Here is a 19,731-nt window from a genome sequence, read left to right as displayed (position 1 = left end):
CGCGCCTCTCTTGAGACGACGGGAGGGGTACGTGTTTACCTGGAGAAGGGTGGTCTACAAAATAGTGTCTGAAACGCTTTCAAGCTATGACAGCCTCAGTGAAAGGTCGCTTGACTAAACTGATGACATTTCTAAAGAGCTAATCTAAAAAACTGATTAAGCAGCCTGCCAGTAACAGGATTGTAATTACAGCTAGAGCTGTAGATGTATTTATTTATCTTAAATTAATTGTCTAAATTCAACGAATAGGTCACCCCAAAAAATTTTCACCTGTATTAAGTAATATTGATAAAAAAAAATTGATAAAAGCATCACAAAAACCCACACGACTCGACTGCATCAATGCTAAGTCAAATGAAAATTTGCGAGTTTGAAAACAATATTCTTAGTTGTGTGATTATTGTGATGTTTTCAGATATTTTCAGTCCCCTCTGACTTTGCATAATGGTATCTTTTTTTATCATAAAAATATAATCTTATAACAAAACGTGATTAGTGCCTAATCGTTAAATAAGATTTAAAAAAATAATGGGATATAAAAAAACACTATATAATCTGATTTTCTCGTTGTGAAACCCCTGTTTATTTTAGAATGATGTTTATCTGATATAAAATTAAACATTTTGGCAAATGTTTTTACTCCATTTGACAGATCATGGAAAACTTTAAAAAAAAAAAAAATTCTAGCATGACATGACACCACCATTTCTGTGTGCATATTTAAACACCATGAAATTGATCAGCCTGGCCAGGAGTGATGGCCAAACTAACTCCTTCCTTCTCCTTTTCAAACCCAATGCTGTCATACAGCTTATGAGCATCAGTTTGGAGGTGAAAAGCACCACTCTCTTCACATTATGTCTGGCAACAAATTCCAAAGCAGTTTTACAAAGACTACTTTTTCACAGAAATCCTTTTTAGTTCCCAAGCACCTGGCTCCTCCTCACAGGGCAAAATGCCCACCGTCCCGACAATAGACCCTTTCAGTTCTGCAACACAAAAGCAGCTCCTGCTTCCAGGCTGCATGAAGGAGTTCCTGATGTCCAACAGAACCTCTCGGAGCCCAAGCTGAATCCCCTGCTCAAAAATATACTGCACTGCCAGCCGAGAAGCTGGCATAACCCCTCCAACATACAACATGCAGGTCAGGATCAAGCCGGAGAGGATATAAGTGAGAAGACACAGCATAGCTGGAATCCATGGTTGTTTCAATGCCAGAAGATACAGTTCAAACATGCGATCCGACCCCAGTGGAGTATATCGTCCTCACAGCAGAGTAATCTGCATCCTGAGACTCACGGATCTGATACCACAGCATCAAGGCTTTAGGACTGAGGTTCAAATGGGATTGTGAGAAAAGCAGAAGATATATATTACAATAAAGAAAGTGCCTTTTTAGTCTGAGAACATTTTAGAAAGCTAATGCACCTAAATGCATAAGAAAATGCATTATATGAAATATATAATATATATTGATATATATTATATATTTATATTATATAAATATATATCAAATATAAAATATATATATGCTACCAATAGCTGCTTGCATAAAATTCAAGGCATTGATGTTTGCATACAAAACCACCGCTGGCTCTGCACCCATTTATCTAACTGTATTACTTATTTATGTGTCCTCTAGAAGTGAACTTCGCTTGATTGTGCCATCCCAAAGAAGCACAAAGTCACTTTTACAGACTTTTAAATTAAATGTTCCCTCCTGGTGGAATGACCTCCCCAACTCAATCTGAGCAGCTGAGTCCTTAGCCATCTTCAAGAATTGGCTAAAACCCATCTCTTCCATCTTTATTTGACACTCTAACTCTAACACTCTATTCTAATTCTATTCTTTAAAAAAAATCTAACTACCTTTCTAATCTTTTTGTATTCTATTCTCTTTTCATTTATTATATTGAAATAAATGACCTCTAACACTAGCTTGCTCTATGCTTTTTCTATTCTGTTTTATTTTTATTTATTATATTATTTAAATTCCCTTGCTACGTGTTCTGCGTATAAACCTAACTGAGATTTGTCATAGCACTTTTATATCATTGCTCTTTTGTTGTTTTTGATCGCATCCATTGTCCTCATTTGTAAGTTGATTTGGATAAAAGCGTCTACTAAATGACTAAATGTAAATATATAGTTTTTTTTAAGCTTTTCGTTACACAGGCTTCTCCTGCTTGAAGTGTTATTCACAGCCCACAGTGCTAAATGTTGTCCAGAAATGCAGTTATTTGGTATAACATTATTACATAAGATAATTAAATATCTGAGCTACATCATTAGATGATTTTTCAATTCAGAGGACTGAGTGTGACACTTTCCATATGATCTTCAGACCACTGATTGGACTCACTGAGTTAATCAAACCTGAACACAAAGCAAATCAGGATGACAAAACTAACTAATCTATGAATTAATAATGTTTATAATCAAAACACGAAAGCAGTTCATTCAAAAAAGTTTTTATGTATTTAAGTTATTACAAGAAAAAACATTTGGATTTATTAGAACAAACAACTTTATCCAGGTGCTATCAAATACTGAATCCAGATTATTCATTATTAGAGTTATTAAAACATTCAATCACAGGACAATCACATTTTACATTCTTTCCTAAATTAAAAACAGAGAATGGAAAATAATCATCTACATAGTAAAATTAGTGATGATGATTCTGTTATTTTGCTAATAAGCTTAAACTAATAATATCGATTAGTCATTTTCACATTCTCACTGCCATTGTAATCAACTTCAATGCCCCGGAGGTGGAAATGTAACACCATATGCAAATTTCTAAGAATTTACATCTCATGCCTCTCATCGACAAAATGCAAATACTTACAGGAATCAACTGTTTTTCAGAGACATAGAAATGGACAGGCTATTAATAAATAAATAGAAATGTTCTGAACCAACATAATCTCAAGGGCTACAGACTACAGAAATGCTTCTGGTTTAAGTGGTGAGATGAAAATTCTGACAGGACAAGATCTGGACCTTTTATTCGAGGTTTTTAAATGGATCATTTACCCAGAAATGTATATTCTGTCATCATTTACTCACCATCATGTATTTCCAAATCCATACAACTTTGGTCAATCTCCAAATCCAAATAATGAAATCTTTCATGAAATCAAAGAGGGTTATAAGATAAACAAAAGAGATACAGGTTTGGAATGACATGCAAATGGTAAGTAAATGATTACTGAATTTTCTGTTATGGATGAACAATCCCAAATCAGCCTTTTTTTTCTTTTTTTTTTTTTTTTAATGAACAATTTCTTATAAAAGAAAAGTTCCCCTTTTTATAAAGGTTGATGATTTGAAGAAGAAACAGACAAATGATGATAGTGGTGTGCTTCATTAGATGGACATCTCAATCTCAGTTGCAATGCTGTTTGAGGATGAGCTGGTACTCCATCAGTCTGAAGTTAGTCAGCTTGGCAATTGCATCCGGAGCACTAAATTCGCTGATCTTCTGGTAGCCCATGTGCTCATAAAGCTTCTGTGCATCTGTCTGGACCACCGACGTGTGAAGCAGTACTCCTCGAAAACCACGCTCACGAGCGAAGTCAGCGACCGTGCGGCAGAGCGCTTTGGCGATGCCTTTTCCACGGTGAGTCTTCTTAACTGACATCCGCTTCAGTTCCAGGAAGTTCTGGTCTTTCTCGGCAGGCAGACACGCTACTGTACCCACGACACGGCCCTGGCTCTCAGCCACCCAGAAGCAGGCGTTAGGTGGATCCATGTAGGTCTGCTGAATGTGTCTGAGATCTTGCTCAAGGCAGGTCTGGATGTACTTAGTGAACATATAACTCACTGCCTGCCTGCCTGCAGCCAAAAGCAGCGTGACCGCTAACACAGGTAACAGAATGGACATTGAGCTGGTCAGTAAAGCGCAAAACACACATCCCAGAAACATCTGCGCTAGGGGCTGTTTGAGAACGTGCATGCAGGACGATGGGATGTGCTCGCTCATCCCGAGAGTAAAAACCTCCTTTACTTCTTCATGATCTTCCTCCTGATAAAGACGAATCTGCACCTCAGCCATGACCTTCAAATCAAGCATGACATTACAAATAATTACACTGCAAGCTAAAGACTGTGTTTATTAAAGCTTATTACACCTTTCTCATCATTATCATGTTTTGTAAGTAAACAGATACCATTTCAGATCTAGATAACGATTTAAGTTATACATGTGCATTTACATGCATAACATATTTTGCATGTACTTTAAATAAAAAAAAAACATTAGGTAAATAGTATCTCACTTTGCTAGCCTAAAAGTTTAGACACAGAATTATATAGTGAAACAGAAACTCACAGCAAATTTCTCGATTACCCGCACGCCTCGACCTTGATAAGACGAGATTTCCAGATTACTGACCTTTACACGACTGCGGGCAGCCTGTGAGGAAATATTTAAGGTATTTGAGTGTTTACGGAAGTGTTTAGAGCTTTATTTACTATGGCAGGGAATATCAACTGTAACAATATGCATTTAAATAAATGCGAAATAAAATATGCACCCCCACATATTCGTTCATTTTAAAACAAATAATATAAAATTATCATACCTTTACTGTGAATGATCCTACTAAAATTAATGCGTTACTTTGTTTGTTCCTACGTTTCTTCTTCTCTTTCAAATTTTGACAGTTTGAGAGGAAGCATTATCGCCATCCACTGGAGAGGAGGAAGAGTTTTATTTATTTTTCCTTCTTTCTTTCTTTCTTATTAAGTATTAAGATATTGTCGTGAATGTATATGTAAAATATGTATTAAAAATGGATTTTCAGGGAACTTACGTGCAGTTGCCCAAATTATGCCGTTTTAAAAACTTATTTATTGATCGCAAGGTTTTGAGTTAAAGTCCAATTTCATTAATATGTGTTTATGAGTCAGTGTTCAGTCAGTGTGATAGCTGTTTTGTTTTAATATGATCAACAACTGCTAATAACGCTTATGCCTAAAAGTGGCCGAAAAGACAGATTGATGATCAAAACACGTTTTTAAATTATTTAGACAGTCACAAGGGGGTTCATTTAATTAAAATGTGAATTGAGATTTGTATAATCTGGCAGTGTACTGCAAAGGAGCACTAGCGCCATCGAACGGACAGAAACTATCATCGGGGATATAAAATAATAGTCTGCAGCTCAAGCAGAAACTTACAATGACTCTGTCATTATTGCCCTAGACATAAATCGACACAGAGAAAGAAAAGTAGTTGTATGTCTAGAGTAGATTTATAAAAGACAAAGAATAAAAAAAAATAGGTCTCCATATTAGAATAAAAAAGATCATACAATATTTATTTAAAGTCCGGGTTGGTAACCAAAAGCCCTATCACCACAGAAATGATTGATGGTTTGTGATCTGTATCACTTAGTTTTACTTCCAGCACACATTATAAATGATTCAAAGTTCAGCTGCCGACCAGTTCGTTGCTCTATCATTGACTCTGGTTCACTCCTATTCACACTGCATTTGAAACCATTTCCAAAAGTGTACTGACACAAGATGATAACTGTTTAATCTAACTATACCTGCAATGATTTCAGTTCATACATTGCTTCACCACTTGGCCCATGTTCTTCTGCTGCTAGATAATTACAAACATCTACATCTACAAACTTCCTGTTTGTCCTGGTGCCCTTATCAGTAACAACAGTTTTCATGATTGTTACATTTGTGCCCCTCTGCTATCTCTTATCAGGAAGTCAGTGTGTATAGAAAAACTAAACTGAAGTATCCAAGTATATAACGAGTGGCTCTAGGTGTTTGGTGAAATGTACATTATTGCGATGAATTGTAGGAATTCTGTGTGAATTTCAAAGTTATATATTGATTCATAATGTACAGTATATGTCATGATTCCTCATCACAGATTGTCATGATGTGTTCCCACATCATGGATGTAATGGCATAACTAATTAATGAATATTGATTAATGTATAATTTTAACACTATACTTTGTGTTATATTGGCATTAAATTGCTTATTGTATTATTTATTTTTAAAGAAAAATTTTAATACTGCTATTGAAAGGGAAATGGCAAATGTCACATTCCTAAAGCAAACTGCATTAAATTTAAATAAAGAATATAAAACTTTAAGCGATATATAGAATACTATGTATGAAAAACCTTACAGAGAGCATATTAGCTTTAACTTGTCAGTTCTACAGCAAACAATTATTTAAATATTATCTGAAAAAACTTATACTTTGTGTAAAAATTAGATTCTCAACATTTTCTGTCTAATGTTAGAATTTAGGAGAAACATATTTAGTTCAATTCATATGTATTTATACAATTCTTTTCATAAGTATAATTAAAAGCAGTTTTACATAAAATTATGGCATATATAGCTAGTGAGCTAAGGGTGACAGTGGGGGAAAAACATCAAGAAGAAAACAAACTAGAGAGATGAATGATTTAAATAAATACCTTTTTCAAAAACAATGAAGGTTTTTTTTTTTTTTTTTTTTTAATACATTGGGTAAAATACATTTTGTATCCAAGACCTTGTTCTGACTCAATGGAAAGGAATGAAAGGTTTAAATTCACACATTACCCCCCCCCCCCCCCCCCCCAATGAAACCAGCTGTAGAAAAGACACACAAAAGCACACAGCAGTTATCTTCTCTTCCATTTCCTTTGGTTAGAGACTGTGTGAACATGAAACAGTCTCACTCAAAAGGTGACATTTGGATGACAAAGCTGCTCAGAGACTCAGTGCAAGGCTGTCACTGCCACTGAGGAATTCCTCTTCACACAGCAGAGTATTGTTGCCTTTTCACATCACACACTAACACTCACATCAGTACAACAACAAAATCTCATTAAACAGTGTAATAAAAATCATGTACTCCAGGACCATATGATTGTGTTATGTTTTCCCCAACAGCAAATACAGTACTAGTCTAGCATACAAACTGCAAAAACAACAGTGTCTGTCTCAAGTTTTTGGTTTCTGGCACTGAAAACAATTGTTCTTTGTTTCTCACTTTCATTCGCTTCTTTCTTTCTCACTCCAGATTGATATCACCAGCGAACAGGGTAATAAGCAAAATTACAGTGAATCCGGTGAGCAGCCCAGCATTTTGGATCAGGAAGAACACAATCTTTCCTCGATAACCTTTGGTATGTGTAGCCATGATACTGTTCATCTCTGGGAACTGTCAAAACAGCAAACATTGTAATTAGAAATTTAAAGAAAGCTTTAACCCAACCCTCTGGAATACTTGATTCTGATTGGTCAGTCGTGGCATTTTGGGGAAAATTTTTACTGTTGTCCATGACAATGGTACAATTTTACCTTTTCTAGTATCACAGCTCGGACTTTGCTCGTTCTTCTTTCTTTCAAATGCAACTTAGTTAATAGTGCTTACAGTGAAAATGATCTTAGATTATTTTAAATTAATGTAAAATTGTTGCCATGTTTGCTTTATTGCTGGGCCAGGTTGTGACAAATTAGGTCCTCCCTCAAAATTTGATCTTCAACTAGCTGTACCATGTACACACAAAGTATAATTATTTAAAATATGTATATAATTGCTTCATAATGCATTAAAAACAATGGGACATAAATTATCTTTGACTTCACATTTACCATAACATTTAACTTAATTATAAGAACAACAAACAACTATAATATACACCTATTATTTAACACTTAATTTAAAGATTGTTGTGATGTGTGTAAACGTGGTGCATCAGCTAAGCTATCAGGCTAAAAAGGTATTGATAAGCTAACTGAAACAGATTTTAATGGCTTTTAAAATGTATTTCAAACATGTATTATGACATGTTGTAGGAACTGTGGTCAGGCTTAAAAGAGAGTACCCTTTTTTCTTAGTGGAATCTTTAAGGTATAATAAAAGCAATAAATGAATTTAAACAGAAATCAATATTTCATGGGCATATTTTAAATGGGTGGGATTATGTACATTCAGGCAGTCATTACTGCAATTCATTTCAAGATATACCGCAATAAGGAGATTTCTTACCATGTCTGCAAGGGAGATATAGAGGAACATCCCACCAGCAATGGCAAAGATAGCATTTGGAGCAAAACTCCTGCCCAGCAGGATCCCCAATGCAAGACCCAGATAACAGCACATCGCTGACAGCAGATTAAAACATGCAGCCTGACCAACACTCATGCCCGAGTTCAACAGAATCACAAAATCACCTACAGAGAAACATAAAGAAAATCTGACTTTGTGTAAAAAAAAAAAAATAATAATCTTTTTATGATAGGTCTCTATGTCTGTGTTTTACCCAGCTCGTGAGGGAACTCTTCACAGAAGATGGCAATAGAGGTGCTGAAGCCAGTGAGAAGAGAGAGAGTGAAGGACGCTCCGATGGCCAGACCGTCGATGAAGTTATGCACAGCGTCACTGACAGTGATCATCCATGCCACAGTCTTTATATTAGACATTCCCTCCCCTTTCAGCCAGTGACAAGTAAATAACACGCATGCATTCTGCACAAATTGAAAAGAAAACAGACATTGATTAATCATTCTGACCTATGGTAATAAAGCTAAAAATGCCACACAAAATGCCATTGTGAGTTAAAGTCAAAAGATATATTGTGGTTTTTAAAGTGGTATTCTATATATATATAGATATATATGATATTATAAGTAAACTCTGACTTGTGTAGTCGGGTATATGTTGTATAAAAATAGTGGTGACACCCAAGTGCTTTGACTGTATGGACGGCCTTATAGTTAAAATATTTTTAGATGGTGAGTGAACATTTCTGAGAGAACCAAAAGGACACAAAGTAAACAAACAGCAGTTGACACAACCACGTCCAAGATCAATAATGCGCTTCTGTAAATCATTCATCTTTAATCGAATATTTATTGTGCTTTCACTACATCAGGAAATCATGCACATTTCCTGGAGGATCTGGTAAACAAACTAACTGGCTACTAACAGGGAAATAGCAGTGTAGCATTAATGATTGATAATCCTGCATGTTTATTTTTGTTTGATTATGCATAGAAATTCGAATGAATTGTTACCTGTTCAATGGCTGGACTCTCACTTGGGTTGTTGGACTTTTCATTGATAGAGTTTATCTCATGATTGGTGTTGTTTGTGATGATGTCACCGCTGATGTTGTTTATGACAGCGTCATTGCTAAAGGTGGTGATGGTGATGTCAGCTGACTGCAGGGGAGGGAAATGACTGTGTCCCAGCTGCAGTGGAGGTGAACCATTCAGTTAGGCCTGAAAACAGCTCGATCTGTTCTAGTGAATAATGTCCAAACACATGCAAACTCTTACCTCTGGGTCTGCTTTCAGTACCATCTTTAAAACTCGTTCAGTGAAGAACAAAATATAAAATCCACCAAAAATCCCAACTACGTTTAGCACATAGTTATCGTCTTTAGGATCTAAGCCAAGGGCCTGTTCAGTTGGCAAAAAAAGATAAGAGTTAATTTGAGTAACTGACTGGTTTTGGCCAGTCTGATAACGTTTTCCCTCCTAGAGCTACATATTTTCCCATCTAAACCTTTGTAAGCCATTTTATCTCTCAAATATCATCTCATAGTCTCATTGCAACTCATTCTTACCTCTGGGATAAGTTGCAGTACAGCATTTGAAAACAGTGTCCCAATGGCCAATCCAATGAAATATGTCAAGACTTTTGGAAAATATGTTTTTTTAGTCAAAGGCACCAGAAATAACCCCAACAGAGCAGCCAAGTTGATCACGGTCACGGCCAGGAAACCATAACCCCAAACTACAGGAAGGAGGAAATAGATTTACATATATTAAGGCATATCAAAAATTTTCCCCAACAATTAAATTCAAGAAGTGAAAAGAGCTTTATTTTCAGTTTCTCACAATTCAGTGCATCCCAACACAGAAACCTAATGCAGGAAGTGTATTAGGTTTCGATACTGGGATGCAGTGAAGTCAAATACTATCTCTTGTACAGTCTGTTAGTGTGGACATCATTACCATATGAAATGGGAACAGACAAAGGCTGTTTTTTTCTGAATGTAAAATGAGAAACTGATGCTGCACAGTTCAAGTCCCTCAACAAAATGAGTGAATCAACAATGTGATGATGGGTCATGGAAAATCCACTTATCAGTTAAAACGTTAGTTCTCTAAAATAATCTGTGTGTAATGTGTGGAATGCCAATATTATTCATTTTTAACCATTATGATTCAAAAGCAAAAAGGGCAAAACCATGATTACACAGAAGTGTGTATTTCTTTGTTAATTAAATACACCATACACCCAAAATAAATACTAGGAAATCAATCTGTAACTCACTGATAAACTGATCAAAAAGTTGATATGGTCCCCAGAAATTTTACTGTAAACTCTGCCTACTCCTCATTACTCAAAATGTATTTTCCTGGCTCCATACAGCACATTTGATTGTCGCTTCCACCAAGGTGAAGGCATTTGTGGCAATCATACTCACCTTTGTGATCAGGTAACGATGAAGAATCATTATGGTTTGAGAGGGAGCTGTAAGGGCAGGAAGGAAGCAGGACCTGATTGAGAATAGCTGGACACATCATCTCCAGATCACTGGGACTGACGGCTGAAGCGTTGCTTAATCCAAAGGCAGACAGCAGCTCTGACAATGAAGAACACTACAAAAAAACATATATATATATTTATTACATTTGATATGCAAAATACGTTTTGGTGACAATTCTATACATAAAAATCATATTTAATTCGGTTTTCAAACTTTTCAGGGACCCCGTTTTCATATACATAATTACCTTTATTTTTTAAGAACCCATATAACAATTAATTATGTTGCCAGAGTTACATTACCTATACATTTTCTTAACAGTTACCTAGATATTTTCTATTTCTATAACTATTCTTATTTAAATTAGACAGATATTAAGTAAATATTTAAAAATATATATATAAAATTTTCGGTTTCTAAACCAATAATATAAAGAACGCTGCACAAATACATAATACACATTATCCACACAATAATATATATATATATATATATATATATATATATATATATATATATATATATATATATATATATATATATATATATATATATATATATATTATAAATTAAGTAAAACAAAACACATTGGTAGTACATCAGATTATGCTCATCGCCAAATATAGCCTACAGATAAAAAAAAATCTAATTATTGCAAATTATAAAAAAAGAAAGGGGTGCTTGAAATAATATAATCTTATAATGACTCAAGATGCAACTGAAAACAGTTTCCTCAAATTTTGTCAAATTAAGCTATGTTGCTATAAAATAAAATACAAACAGGTAGAGGTGCTTCCCGTTAGTAAATAAGAAAAGTCAGGATTTCCATAAAGCCAAAATAATTCCACATTGAAAAGGTAGACTAATATTTATTCGCCTGAGGCTCTCCAACAAATTTGACCATGCAGCCTCGAGAGATTAATCCAAAATATGTATTTTCACTTGTGACTTTCACTTGTTTGTTCTAATAGATAAAGCGTTGTTTGCCAATACAAATATACAACCTTTCCACTTGCATTTTCATATAAATGGTTAAAATCCTAGGAGAAAGAGTGAGACGAACGGGCAGATGTGTGTGAGACGGGACACATGTGCATTACCTCGGTGTTCTTCAGCGGATTGGCGTCAGCATCGACCGACGGCGCGCGGCGGCTGGTGATGAGGCGCAGAAAGTTTTCCAGGTTTCCTGTGGACAGCGAACCGCTCTCACCATAGAAGCGCAAAACATTTTGAATCAAACTTTCCTCCATAGCTCTATCCTTTCGATATGAATAACTTTACCGAACAACTATCCGAGTGTCAAGACGAATGGAAACCACATGCGTACATTCAAACTAATAACAGAAGCCGCAGGTTAATAAATGAGAAACCCAATTGTTTTATTTCCTTTCCAGAAATGATGTGAAAATCTCCCTAGGGTGGGAGAAAGAGCTATTTGTCGACTTTCCTAATCAGTTGCAGTTGGTGATACACCTCTGACGCGCCCTCCATTCCTCCGCAGAGCTCGCGCGAGGAGCCGGCTGCTGGACAGAGGGTCAAAGAACAGCGACATGCTGCTGCCCAAACACTGCCACAGCAGCGATCACTCCCTGTGTCAATGAAGCCTTTGTTTGCGCTTTTCCAGACATTCTTGCAACGTGTTCAGGTCTGACTTGAGTAACTTTCGAGTGATCTCATGGTGGGACGTTTTTACAGCCATGGAAAAGAACAGAATCTCAATATTTACACATTTCTCCATCAAGCCTATTTTTAAGATTACTGACCAACCATGACTTGTGTTTTTCAAAAATAGTCAAATTATTAACTAAAAATATAAAAAGATTTTTTACAACAAGAAGTATTTGACAACAATGTTTTTATATGGATAGGAAATAATATTTTAATATGTATATAAACTTGTATAGTTGATTTTAAAGAAGTCAGACAACATGAAAAACATTTAAAATCAGTAGACATCCCTGAGAGACGTGATATGAAGGTTTGCAGTGATTTCTTCAGCAGTGGTGGGTCTCCATGCTCCAAAAATAACTGTGGACTTTTTAGACAGCATCAGGAAGCCATTGACATCAAAGTGACCAGGAATATTGTCAACATCCAGCCAAACATACACAGCAGGAAAGGAGCAGTGCAGAGTCACGATAAAGTTCTGCACAACTCCAGTGTCCTTTACCGTAAACTGCAATATATACATAAAAAACACCTGTCAGTCAGTTGAGGGATTCAGTTTCTTAAGGACAAGCTCTGTTTGTGTAGAAACACATTTTAGGAATGTAGTAAATGAGTGGATTATCTAAGGAGGGTAAGGAGGGTGGGGGTGTGTCTGTAAATGGTGTGTGAGAATGCATGGTTTTTACCGTGATGTTGGGTTTCTGCAAACCCTCTGCATATCGTGGAGAGCTGAGGAAGATGTGATTGTGAGGGCTGATCATTTGATCATCCGGACTACTGAGATGAAAAGCTACTATGCATGAGCGCCGTGTGCAGTTCCCACATTGTTTTAGCAGAGCAGATACAGAGTGCTGAAACACAAGGGTGCTTCCTTCTGCTTTTATTTTAGTCATGTTGGACTCTAAAGAGCACACAACGTTAAAGCTGCTCCAGCTGTGTAATTTCACCTGTGAACATTAGTATAATATGACAAATTCTGGTCAAAATTCATAAATAAACTAATGCAAGTAAATACAAAATGAAATGATTTATGCTATGGTCAATGGAAAGTCCATTGTTTGCCCCAAAATTTGGCTGAAAATATACTCACTCTCAGGCCAGAGGACTTTGTTTTTTCATCCGAGAAGATTTGGAGAAATTACATCAGTTGCTCACCAAAGGATCCTCTGCGGTGAATGGGTGGGTGCCGTCAAAATGAGCGTCCAAACAGCTAATAAAACTTCTGTCCATCAATTAACATCTTGTGAATTGAAAAGCTGTGTATTTGTAATAAATCCAACAGGGCACTTTAAATTTAAAGCACCGCTTTCTGTCCAAAATACAAGTCCATAATCCATAATAACACTAAAAAGCCCATTCATTGTTCATCAAAGTCAGACATGTTTGTTTGGAACCGTTTTTGGACTGCTGATTCTAAACAGTGCAAATTTATTCATATTCCTCTCCTGATTCAGACAAGACAGCTTTTTAAAATGAAGAAAACAATACTATGGATAGAGGACTCCTATTTAAGTGTTTTTAAGATGGAACCAACGGTTTAAAAACACCTCAGTGATGGGTTTATTAAGAACAAGCAGCTTTTCACTTCACAAGAAGTTAATTGATTGACTGGAGCATATTATTGTGATGTTTTTATCAGCTGTTTGGACATTTTTTCTGACGGCACCCATTCACTGCAGAGGATCCACTAGTCAGCAAGTGATGTAATGCTACATTTCTCCAAATCTGATGAAGCAGCAAACTCATATACATCCTGGATGGACTGAGGGTGAGTACGTTTTCAGCAAATCCTCATTTTTGGAAAAACTATTTCTTTAATTCTCTCTCTTAAAATTTGCATTAATTGTCTAAAGTAAAATGTCAATTTTAATTATCTAATCATTATATTAAAACCAAAAAACAACAGTCAGTGTTACAAAGTACTACCATTTTACCTTAGCTTTGACATTCTGCTTCTCAGAGTGGCTGTCAGAGACAGCATAGATCAGCAGGTCTCCTTTATCCTCAATCCCCGATGAGAGTATAGGAGCATAAAAATCTGTAGCCCAGTAGTGTAGCATTTTCCATTTACCACCAAACTCTGAATGTACAAGATATTTCTCAGTCAACAAGCATACTTTGACTTTACATGCTCATGTGCACATATAAATGAAAAAACAAACAAACAATGAATCACAGAAGTCATGTACATGATTTATTTACCTACAGAGGACCAGGAGGGACCCTGCCAAATATCATTGAGCTGCCAGTAAAGGGTGCCCATCGTGTGACCTTTGCCCTCAACGATGTCACTGCGGCTGCGGCGGTAGAATTCTGTTTGAATCTTCACACACTGGGCCTGCATCACCTGTTCAAACCAAAGTGTGTCATATTGGGCACATTACTAATGTCCTGGAAAACATTTGAGATATATATGCTACTGCTCAAAAGTTTGGGGTTGGCAAGTTGTTTTAATCTTTTATGCTCACAAAGCCTGCATTTATTTGATCAAAAATACAGTAAAAACAGTAATATTGTGAAATATTATTAACATTTAAAATAACTAATCTATTTTAGCATCCTTTCTAATGATTTGTGAGGGAAGAGGTGATGATTTAATGAAGTGATATGCATTCACCTGAGTGATGTAAATAGTGTCTCTATATTTCTGCACTGGGTCTGTGCTGTTAGGGAGAATGTAATGTAGTTCTGCTTGCTTTAACATCTGCTGATTGCCATCTTCATGATGCTGCCGATGAGCTGAGAAATTGCTGCTGAAATCCCAGTCTGAAGACACTGAAACCTGGTTGAAGTTGAAGTTGGAAAAACAAGAGTGCTTGATGATGATACATTCGCCTTTGGAAAAGAGGCATGCTTAATTGTTTTAAATGTGCACTTCGAACCTATATAATATTTTTATTAAAAAAATGTGCTCGCAAAATTAAACAAAAGGCCATTTTAGTGTACCTAAAAAGAGTAAAGTTTCATTCGGATCAGAACATAATCTAGTTTTAGGTGTTCCATACTGTGACTGTAGGATTTGTGTTAAGTTTAGTACCTTACTAAGTGTTGACAATGAAGGCCAGGACTGGAAGCCATACTCAGAAGCAAAGCGTGTACGAGGGAAAGCAGTCCAGTCCCAGCAATCCTTGTAATAGCTGTAGTAGTGGGTGTCTCCATAATGGGGGTCATATGGGTCCTTAGCCACCCAGCCTTCCTTCTCAGACTCAACCCCATTGGTTGGACTGGACACTAGAAAAGGACGGGTGCTGTCCTCCTGAATTAAAGCACATCAGCATTAGGTAAAGGCTTAAGATGGTACTTTAATGTTATTGTGTGTGTGTGTGTCTCAGTCTCACCTGCAGAACGATGTCTCTGATGTTCTCAACATACAGACTCACATAGTCTTTCACGTACAGTGGTCGCGCAGCAGCAGGTACGTTGAACCAGTCAGTTGCTATGGCAGCTTCATTCTCATTGTTCCCGCTCCAGATGATCACAGAGGGGTGAGATTTCAACCGTCGCACCTGAAAAAAATGTCCATATCATTGATACTCACAATGATGCTCATTTTATTTCTCCTAGATCTGTTATTTATTCAAAAGATACATTAAAAATGCAAGTCACACATACGATGGCTTGAATACACTTCTTCTAATTATTTTATAAAAGTTAATTTAGAAATATTTTGGGGTGCAGTTATTATTAAAACTGCATCTCTTAATATTAAAAAACATTTCACCCTTGAAGCAGTGTTAATTGTATTATTTATATTATCATATTAGTTACATTTTTGATTAGCTTTTATTTTTTTACTTTAATTTCAGTTTAAGGTTTCGTAATTCTGTTATAGAGTTTTGTCATTTCTATTAGATTTTGTTTTTTAGATTTATACTGAGCTTTAATTTATTTGAATTCTATTTTAGTACTCAGAAAAAAAACTTATTTTTTTGTTTTGTTTTTATATATATAATATTTTACATATATATATTATTCCTCTCAAATGATTAATCACGATTAATCACATCCTAAATAAAACTTTTGTTTATGTAATATGTGTGTGTACTGTGTATATTTATTATGTATATATAAATACACACACATGCATGTATAATATATTTAAGATAAATGTTATGTTTATATATATATATAAAATGTAAATATTTTCAAAATATATACTGTTTACTGTATATGTATATATACATGAAAAAATATACACGCACACATATTATTTAAACAAAAATGTTTATTTTGAATGCGATTAACCGTGATAAATCGTTTGACAGCACTAAAAATACTGGAAACCTATATATAGGTTTCCATTATTTTTCAATTAATAACAAATTCTAATAGAGATAATATATTATATTTGTACTAAAATACTTTAATAAAGTATCTTCCTTTGTGTTTAACATAAGAAAGAATCTCATATAGGTTTGGAATGACGGTGAGTTAATGATGACAATTTTCATTTTTGGGTGAACTATTGCTTTAAAATAATGATACTCACTGTGTCCAAGATATATAGAAAAATATATATAATTGTTCTATAAAAAAAAACATACTCACCACATTAAATTTTAGAATCATTCCATTTAAACGTTTCTTGAAAATGATTCTAAACACTCTGTGATATGTAACTACCCTTTTATTTGTCATTTATTTGAGGTGAACATAACATTTGAGAGTGCAATGTATGCAAACCTGCTGAGTGACCTCTTCCCTCACTGTCTGTATAAAATCCTTTTCTGTAGGGTACAATGCACAGGCAAACATGAAGTCCTGCCAAATCTGATATAAGAGCAAACAAACAATCAAATCAGTTATCATTAAAAGCATGTCACAGGTGGAACATGTCATATAATAAGCTTACCATGATTCCATACAGATCACACAATTTGTAGAAGACGTCTTGCTCATACACTCCACCACCCCACACTCTTAAAGCATTCATATTGGCCTTCTGTGCAGACCGGAGCAGGATCGTGATCCTGCAATGCAAATGCAGAAACGTGACAAGATCACTGAAGTTTCAAAGTGATTTCACATTAAACAGAATTCAGTCTGGCCACTGAACAAGGCTGTATCAGGCTGTAAATCTACTCACATTTCAGTTGTCACCTGGTCCTGAAAGGCATGAACAGGAATCCAGTTTGAACCTTTAAGGAAAATTGGTTTCCCATTGATCCGGAAGTAGAAGCTGAGGCCAGGGGACGAGGGTATAGGCTCCTGGACCAACTCCACTGTGCGGAAAGCAACCTTAAACAGAAAACCACAACACAAGAGTTAAAAGGTGCAGATTGAGAATTCTTTTTAAAATTAAAATAAATAAACAGAGAGAGACATTACCAATCGCTCTGCATTAAATGTCTCTCCACCCTCCAAGTTGACATCTATAGTCAGGTAATATAGAAACTGATCTCCATGTCCAAACGGCCACCACAAAGTGACACTCTTAAAGTGAACACATTAGATATCATCATATATATCAAGGTTATTAAATAAAAATAAAAATCATTATTTGAAATAAAATAACATGAAATGAAATACAATAAAATAAAACCTTGATTACAATAACTAAAACATAAATTAATAAAAACTCTAAGACATATTAAATATATATATATATATATATATATATATGTGTGTGTGTGTGTGTGTGTGTGTGTGTGTTATAAAATATAATAAAAACTTAAATTAAAATTTTAAATATGAATTAAAAACTATAATAGTATCCCCAAGTATAATACTATCTGAATGCTAAAATAATGACACGGGGTGGTCATTATGAAGCAAACTAGACCTGATCTCACCTGACTGATCTGCAAGACAAAGGACTTTTTACTCTGCCCCGGTGTAAGAGACAGTTGAAATTCTGCCTCTGACTGCAGTAGTGGTATGGACAGATGGACAAGACCCTTAGATGCAACAAAAACGTCAAAGAACAATTCCACTTCAACATTCCAGCTTGAACGTTCAGAGTCTGGATACAGAGAAACACGAAAGAGGGTTTTACATATTTTGTTGATTTGTTTTGCTATTAATGTCTAAAAACCCATTCTCCTTCATATGAAAATATTTGTGTGTACCATATTTTGGATTTGAAGTATAACTGAGAACCCTTGAAGTGTTGAAGACTTCCAGATGAACTCCCTTCCAGATGCCCAGAGTGGGGAAAGATGGACCCCAGTCCCAGCTAAATGAGCTTTGAGCCTGAAAACACCAAGAGGCCAAAACAACTTTTTTAGTATATTACTTAATTAATTAAATGCATATTGGATGCATATTTATTTAAAATCAGTACTTCCAAAAAAAAAAGGCATATTGCAATATACTCTAATAAATGTTTTGGGTATGCGAGTGTTACAATGTTTGTACCTTTCTGATAAAGTTAACATGACACTCTCCTTTCTGTACAGGAGGAGGACAGTCAGGCGGCACCCTGTATTCAGTGTGGGCATTACTCCTCTGAGATGCATATGTCACAGCTGACATAATCCACACCTGGAGAACATTCCCTTCATCCTTCAGCATTCCAGTGACTTCGAAATCCTCAAGAAAAATATATTATGAATTCATAAAAAAGTGCTTTTTAAGGACAACCAGTGTTTTTATTATAATGCTAGAGTCTGTAAACATACATAAGCACGATTCATTAAAACTTGTACTATTATACGAAACAGTTATTCATTTACATATCTGCGGAACATGTTGTCTGTCTTTCCGATGGTGACTCCATTCAGAGAGATTGTAGAGACTGTGTCCACTCCTTCAAACACTAGGACGGCTTTTCCTTTTCCTCTGTAAAAAGAGCACCTTGTATTCATTCTGTGGTACTGTCACAATGTTGTTATCATATCATCAGCTCTAGATGTACGGTACAAATAAGAGGGTGGGTTTAGTTGAACTGACTCACCTCACATGAGTAGGTACTGAGAATGATGTAGTGTAAGTCCAGTTGTCAAGTGAAATCCATCTGTAGGCCAGGTCATTAAACCTATAATATGGATCCTGGTGACACAGAATAATGTTTTTAGGGACACTAATTTCACAATGTTTGGACTGTTAATACTGACTTCAGAAAATGTGTTTATACCGAAATGAATCCCTGACGCTGCAGAGCAGTATGAACACATCCTGGTACCTCCGCACTGAGAGAAACAGACGAGTTTGAGTTCATCAGCTGCCATTTCCCGTTCAGAGAGATAACAGCTCCCAGACTGGCTCTCTTCACTTCAGACGCGAGTGCACTGGCAAGAAAAGGGACCTCTAAGAGGTAAAAGCACGCAAAAGACCATACCACACGATTCATGTTTATCGATCATGGCAGACTTGATACTAATAAAGCCATTTCTGTATTATATAGTTGAATCACGGGACTTGTGAAGCCATAAACACACACCGCCCTGATGTTTTCTGCTGCACTTCCCGGTTGAAATCAAAAGTACAAGCGATCAGCTGCTGTCTCACGTGGAAGCAAAAACATCCGCTGGCGTTAAGGGTATGCGTTTGTCAGATATTCTTCAAAAATGAGAATATAGAAAAA

At 35.7% G+C, this 19,731-nt stretch overlaps 3 protein-coding genes across 5 annotated transcripts; all 3 read right to left on the bottom strand.

The window, feature by feature from the left end:
- Nucleotides 1-2,455: 2,455 nt before the first annotated feature.
- On the bottom strand, nt 2,456-4,677 carry LOC113057103 (probable N-acetyltransferase CML1). Of its 3 annotated transcripts, none has more exons than XM_026224187.1 (3): nt 4,590-4,677; nt 4,284-4,420; nt 2,456-4,063 (listed from the first exon to the last, which is right to left on the bottom strand). In XM_026224187.1, the coding sequence occupies exon 3, from the start codon at nt 4,058-4,060 to the stop codon at nt 3,392-3,394; it is 669 nt and encodes a 222-aa protein (XP_026079972.1). In that variant the 5' UTR covers nt 4,061-4,063; nt 4,284-4,420; nt 4,590-4,677; the 3' UTR covers nt 2,456-3,391. The 3 variants fall into 3 exon arrangements, with proteins under 3 accessions (XP_026079972.1, XP_026079971.1, XP_026079973.1); XM_026224186.1 differs by having other exon boundaries at nt 4,337-4,420; nt 4,590-4,671; XM_026224188.1 differs by lacking the exon at nt 4,284-4,420 and having other exon boundaries at nt 4,590-4,640.
- Nucleotides 4,678-6,606: 1,929 nt separating this feature from the next.
- Nucleotides 6,607-11,821, bottom strand: slc39a8 (solute carrier family 39 member 8). The gene is made up of 8 exons (XM_026224182.1): nt 11,639-11,821; nt 10,476-10,650; nt 9,609-9,778; nt 9,319-9,441; nt 9,055-9,231; nt 8,301-8,505; nt 8,027-8,211; nt 6,607-7,195 (listed from the first exon to the last, which is right to left on the bottom strand). The coding sequence occupies exons 1-8, from the start codon at nt 11,786-11,788 to the stop codon at nt 7,046-7,048; spliced, it is 1,335 nt and encodes a 444-aa protein (XP_026079967.1). The 5' UTR covers nt 11,789-11,821; the 3' UTR covers nt 6,607-7,045.
- Nucleotides 11,822-11,895: 74 nt separating this feature from the next.
- On the bottom strand, nt 11,896-19,644 carry manba (mannosidase, beta A, lysosomal). The gene is made up of 17 exons (XM_026224176.1): nt 19,282-19,644; nt 19,102-19,196; nt 18,881-18,986; nt 18,564-18,737; nt 18,275-18,398; nt 17,999-18,168; nt 17,535-17,639; nt 17,293-17,444; nt 17,059-17,176; nt 16,890-16,976; nt 15,545-15,712; nt 15,244-15,462; nt 14,824-14,988; nt 14,409-14,553; nt 14,141-14,286; nt 12,893-13,153; nt 11,896-12,714 (listed from the first exon to the last, which is right to left on the bottom strand). Exons 1-17 carry the CDS (start codon nt 19,495-19,497, stop codon nt 12,484-12,486), a joined length of 2,682 nt encoding a protein of 893 aa, XP_026079961.1. The 5' UTR covers nt 19,498-19,644; the 3' UTR covers nt 11,896-12,483.
- Nucleotides 19,645-19,731: the final 87 nt, after the last annotated feature.

This window comes from Carassius auratus, chromosome 38 (genome assembly GCF_003368295.1).
Source record: "Carassius auratus strain Wakin chromosome 38, ASM336829v1, whole genome shotgun sequence".
Taxonomy (NCBI): domain Eukaryota; kingdom Metazoa; phylum Chordata; class Actinopteri; order Cypriniformes; family Cyprinidae; genus Carassius; species Carassius auratus.
This window is presented reverse-complemented; position numbering and strand designations above follow the sequence as displayed.

Excerpts from the sequence above, each read along its gene's own strand:
- LOC113057103 (XM_026224187.1), bottom strand. The coding sequence starts at position 4,060 with ATGGCTGAGGTGCAGATTCGTCTTTATCAGGAGGAAGATCATGAAGAA.
- slc39a8 (XM_026224182.1), bottom strand. The coding sequence starts at position 11,788 with ATGGAGGAAAGTTTGATTCAAAATGTTTTGCGCTTCTATGGTGAGAGC. Across the intron at positions 9,779-10,475 it reads ATCGTTACCTGATCACAAAG|TTTGGGGTTATGGTTTCCTG; the intron begins GTGAGTATGATT and ends TCCTTCCTGTAG. Across the intron at positions 8,212-8,300 it reads AGAGTTCCCTCACGAGCTGG|GTGATTTTGTGATTCTGTTG; the intron begins GTAAAACACAGA and ends GTTTCTCTGTAG.
- manba (XM_026224176.1), bottom strand. The coding sequence starts at position 19,497 with ATGAATCGTGTGGTATGGTCTTTTGCGTGCTTTTACCTCTTAGAGGTC. Across the intron at positions 19,197-19,281 it reads AGCGTCAGGGATTCATTTCG|GATCCATATTATAGGTTTAA; the intron begins GTATAAACACAT and ends CTGTGTCACCAG. Across the intron at positions 14,554-14,823 it reads ACACTATTTACATCACTCAG|GTGATGCAGGCCCAGTGTGT; the intron begins GTGAATGCATAT and ends TGGTTTGAACAG.